Here is a 5,606-nt window from a genome sequence, read left to right on the forward strand (position 1 = left end):
AAATCACATTCATACTCAGAATAATTTAGCAAAGTTTGTATTTTTTGCTTTCCATTTACGCCAAAGTATGATGAACTAATTCTGGTTGTATTTGCTATTAGTATGTGGATTTGTATGTGCCATTGCTGATTGTCACAACAAACCTCTACACTAGCAGTTTTTTGTATGTATTGATTTCTGTACATTAGACCGGTGGCCACAGTACTATGAATAAAGCACATTTTTATATATAATTATTATTCAATCATACTATCTTAAAGTGTAATTTGCAGTTTCTTATTGGTGTCTGCATGGTTGTATCAAACAGAGAGTTAACAGTGACCTGTAACATGCTGTAAAAGTTTTGTGGTACATAAACATGTACTTGTACACTGAACTTTCTCTAAAATGCAAAACTACTCTGTTTAAGAATAGAGTTTCTGAGTTGGAATATTTTATCTGTTTCTCCACATTCTATTACATAAAATCTGTCATGATATATGCATCGTAAACTGAGTAGATTCTACCCGGCAAGACAGTCATTTGATTAAGACATATTTCACATTGGATTTTCACAATAAATGTAATTAATTTCACCTTTGTTTTCAGTGAGTAATTATAGAATTGATCAAGTTTTCATAAGAAATTCATTATTCTATAAATATACCCTGTGCACAAAGTTTTAATTAGTTGCCATGTAAACTATCTGACTGACCTCAAAATATTTCAATCTATTCTGTGATTGGTTGAATGATGACATGTGATACCAACATGACATCACACCACCACCAATGAAACACTTGCTTTGGTTTCCATACAATTGATAGCCAAATCTAGTAATTTGAAAGCATAATTCTATAGATGTTACAATTTTATCTAAAAATATGCTATTTTCCTGTGTATATATATTAACCAGGTATATTTTATGACTCTGTGACGGTGGCTTTGATATGATTACCAGGATCCTCAATGTCTTTCTTGCACTGAATCAACCTAAGTTCAATCTGTCCAACAGTTGGCTTGTTACCAGGTCCTGCTAGTTCTGAAAAAAAAAAACATCAAGGAAAACTTATTGACCTTTGAACTCTGTAGATTGAAACTGATTTATCCTTGAAAGAGTGTTGGCTAGGTGCAAGTTTATATGTCATAATCATCTCTTTACTTTTTCATAAAAGTGTAAATCTTCAATCACAGAGAGTACAACTATAATTTGATGTCTAGTACACTTTGTTATTTTCTATGTAATTTGTTACGAAATACATGTAAGACATTTATCATAACTTATTATACAACGTGCATAATTTCTCTAAAATATACGGATAAAAATATTTTCCCTACATTTTGTCATTTTTTGGTGTACATTTACTTTAGGAGGATTAGATTTTATCATGTAATTCATAATTGACATGCTATTTATAGGTTTCATAAACTTTACTGAACAAGTTATCTTTGCCTATATTCCTGTAACAATTTGAAATTGCACATAGCATTGGAGAATATCTTAAACTGATGGATTGTCACAGAACTCACAATACTTCATTCACGGATTTTTCTGAAGTTTGCCATACTAAATTTTTGGCAAATATACCCATTTTTTGTAACATTATAGGAAAGACTGCAATCAAGTTAAGGAACAACTTACTTTGTGCTTCATCTAGAGTTTTCTTCAATATTGTTTGCATTGATGATATAGTTTTTTCACATGCAAGCTAGAATCAGAACAAGATAAAAATCAAGATGGAATCACTAGCTTTCCAATGCATATGACAAGAGAAAGAGAGAACTATTGAATTGAATCAGTTAACAAAATGTACAGGACCAGTAGATTGAAAGGATTTACTGTCAAACATATACACATAGATCTAACACTGTGCAACTCTAAACAGACAGTGTAGCTCTTCTAAGTGATTGTACATTTAGCCAATATTTTAATTAGAAATACTTACAGCTAAGTTGTCTGGATGTTTGTGACTCCATACAAGTAGGAGAGCAGTGAAGAGATCTCCTGTACCTGTGTAGTGGGCATCAAATTTATGCATTTCAAGTCGAATACATTTCTTCTTATCACCTGAATCACAAAAGATTTGAAATGAATAGAGCTGTCATTATCTGACACACATGATCATGTATGTAAGTATACACACACACACACACATACATACATGCATACACGCACACTTTTATCAGGGTAGAATGGGAACTTGTGTATAATATAGTAGCTTCCTACTAGGATATATTGAATACAGTAATTGAATGTGGAGAGTTCATGTTTTGTAGATGTGTAGCCTTACCTATAATCTGACTTCCTAGTAATAGCAAGATATCATCTCTATCAGCTAACTCAGTGCTACTTATCACAACATTCTTACATCCCTTGCTATGTAGTATATCCATGCATTTGACAGCATCATCCTCTGTTTTTATGGTCATTCCGGTCATTAATCTGTAAACACAAACAAACAAACAAACAAACAGATAGATAGGTGATTTATTGTAGTCCATAGCCATCAGCCTAAATTACAATTTATTATATTCATGAATTATGTAAAATAGAGTTTCTGCTATAAATTATCTACACAAAGACCAATATAACAAATTCTTTTTGGAGCTGCTGTACACAGGTAAATGTCTGAAAATATCGTTTCTCATCTCATTTTTCTTTGCTTGGAATAGGGTGACAATGAAAGACAGTTTTGGGAGTTGTAGGTTTGCTTTGGGAGTGGTCTGCAATGATTCTGTTCAAGGGACACAGGCTGACTTTATATGTTTTTGGGTATAACTTTTGCTGTGTACGTAAAGATCATCACTTGAAATTGAATGAACCAAACCTGGTATCAAGATATAACTTAAACTTAACTTATAATAATAATAAGATGATTTGTAATGCGCCTCATCTCCAAGAGCTTGAAATGCAGAGAAAGAGTGGATACAGAAATAGTTAATGGAAATGTGAATTCAAGGTAATGTGTATTAAATAAAATGAGAAAGAAAAACAGTTATTAGCAGTTGAAGAGGTGAGTTTTGAGAGAATGTCTGAAAGTTGACAAAGATTTGGAATGGCGAAGATCAAAAGGGAGGTGGTTCCATGAAGTAGGGCCAATGTAAGAGAAGGATCTTTCACCAAATGTTTTGGTTGACACCCTTGGAACACAGAGAAGACGAGAATCAGAAGACGAGCGAAGTGGTCTTCGAGGATTGTATTGATGTAGAAGATCCATGAGATATTGTGGGCCAATATATAAGCAATTCAACGTATAACAAATGTTGAAGAAATCCTTACTATGCAATCAACTGTTCTAATAATGCTAGAAAACAATTGTAATGTCATAATCTAATTCAATAGCTGTGAGAGGAATGGACTTGACTAGTTGCTAGGCAACTAAAGTATGCTGCTCTTTCCCATAGCAATGATACAGTTCAGTATTATGATGAAGACTCATTCGTGTAGATTAATAACGACAAATAAATTAAAACTTTATACTGCATCAAATCTAAAGAAGTGAGCCGATACACTTTACCATCTGTCTGTATTTTGTATTCTGAAGTCACACATGCATAAACAATTCATGACTTCACATCCCTGAAGAAGACCTGAGGACTCGGGTTGAAATTTAGGATTTATCCAAGTATTTTGGTGAAGTACAAAGTTTTAATTTATTTGTCAGTTCAGAATGAGTTTAAAAACATTGATGTTAATTTACTTTCAAAACTGAGACATAAAGTTTTCTATTGTTGGTAAGAATTATATTTTATCTATCGTCTTTGAGCAGAAGATATCAATACATGACCTAGTCATTCTACATCACTGCAGTATTCGAAATAAGCATCAAAACATTCTAATACACTTTCTTTTTTACTTCCTATTTTCAATATTTATGCTAGAGGGGGTATGATTACATTATTCCACAATACTTTCCTTCATTCAGTTGGAAAATACTTGTGATGTAAGGGTTGTCACTACTTTACTTGTCTAAGTGACTCATAGTGACATGGCCCCTTAGGTCACCCATATTTTCCTTGGCTGAACGAAGAACAAAATTAGGGAATAATATAAAGTTCTACTTACTCAGCTTCAAACTGGTTTGGTGTAATAATATCAACTATAGGTAACATCTGATCTCTATAGATAGGCATCAGTTCCTTGGGTACATAGTATCCAACCCCAAAATCACCAAGTACAGGATCACATACAATTACTGTGTCTGGATATTTAGCTTTCATGTCCTTGATCACCTTGACAACCTCCAGAAGGAATGATTCAGAACCAACATAACCTGTACAAGAGATGAGTACAGTGGAAGGTGTTAAAACTCAGAACCAACAAAACCAGCAGAGACAGGCTTGCTACATCCCTGGTACAGTGCTGTAGCAGGCTACAAAAAAATGTAGGTACATCACTGTTACACACTAGTTACATTCACGTTACACTGTAGCATTTCTGTAGCAGGCTGTAGGTACATGTACATAATCATTACTGTTACACACTGGTAACATTCACTTTACAGCACTGTAGGATTTCTATAGCAGGCTGTAGGTACATGTACATAATCATTACTGTTACACACTGGTAACATTAATGTTACATGATTGCTGAAGTAATGTTACAGGGCTGTTACTGTAGCAGTTCTAACAGTGATAGAGGAACAGACCAATTATATGACCATGATTATACTGTGCTGTAACATTGGTTTTTAGCAAGGCTGTCACAGCAGTAACATTGTTGTAACAGAATAGGAACAAACATAGCAGTGGGTATTATGCTGTAACAGTGATGTTCAACAGTGCCGAAACAGGAATGCTACATGACTGCTACATGTAGACTGCAGTGGTGTAGGGAGGTAATTCCATAATTGAGTGAGCAATTTTATATCAAGGTTTGCTGTATTTTTGATGGACATAAATAAATAAAAATAGTAAAAAACTTACAACTGAGCTTTAAAGTCTGAAACAAAGAAATTATTTGGGCTCTCAAACTCCTGATCTTTACTTAGAGGTGGATTATTCCGGATGAATTTATCACTAAATTATTTCCATACCTGTGAGTACATGTGAATATTTATCAATATCGTTCTCTATAAGTCCATCAACCAATGTCCGGAGATCGTCAGCATTTAACACTTGTCCCTTGAACACTTTGTAACCTGTATGGTTTGACAGTTGTACCGAGTTTATGGCATCCACCTCATAACCAAGAACCTGAACAAGAGAAAACACATTGCACAGTTTTGTTATCAATGGTAAAGGAAAAAGCCCAGTCGTACATTTTTCTGCCATTGGTACACTTGCATTGCTTACTATCAACGAAAATATGAGTTTGAGAGATAGCACACCTCAGTAACTTTGAAATCTACAACTGACATATATTCGGCCATTTTGATTTTTTCCTGCAAGGGTTTATGGGAAAACCTCTTGTGATAACAGCACTTTATCTTGACAAATTAATAGAATGTGTCAAGACAAAGAGATTTGGGTATTCATAATGTCATCAAAAGATGTTTTCCCATAAACCTTTGCAGGAAATGTCCTAATGGCTGAACACATGTCAAGTGCAATAGACTACGTTTTTGTTACAAGGTTCCAAAGTTGGGTAAGTTGCCAAGGTACAATTTTATCACCCATAATCATAC

General features: G+C 34.0%; 1 protein-coding gene across 1 annotated transcript in view; it reads right to left on the bottom strand.

Moving 5' to 3' along the window:
* Positions 1 to 653: 653 nt before the first annotated feature.
* Positions 654 to 5,606, bottom strand: part of LOC144432917 (pyridoxal kinase-like) — a 10,044-nt gene continuing 5,091 nt past the window's right edge. The window contains exons 2-7 of the mRNA XM_078121222.1: positions 5,016 to 5,175; positions 4,046 to 4,253; positions 2,271 to 2,422; positions 1,926 to 2,047; positions 1,622 to 1,688; positions 654 to 1,021 (exon numbers count right to left, since the gene is read on the bottom strand). Coding sequence (XP_077977348.1) covers positions 903 to 1,021; positions 1,622 to 1,688; positions 1,926 to 2,047; positions 2,271 to 2,422; positions 4,046 to 4,253; positions 5,016 to 5,175 — 828 coding nt within the window. The 3' untranslated portion in view covers positions 654 to 902. The remainder of the gene's footprint in view (positions 1,022 to 1,621; positions 1,689 to 1,925; positions 2,048 to 2,270; positions 2,423 to 4,045; positions 4,254 to 5,015; positions 5,176 to 5,606) is intronic.

The sequence above is a fragment of the Glandiceps talaboti genome, chromosome 3, assembly GCF_964340395.1.
Source record: "Glandiceps talaboti chromosome 3, keGlaTala1.1, whole genome shotgun sequence".
Lineage (NCBI taxonomy): Eukaryota > Metazoa > Hemichordata > Enteropneusta > Spengelidae > Glandiceps > Glandiceps talaboti.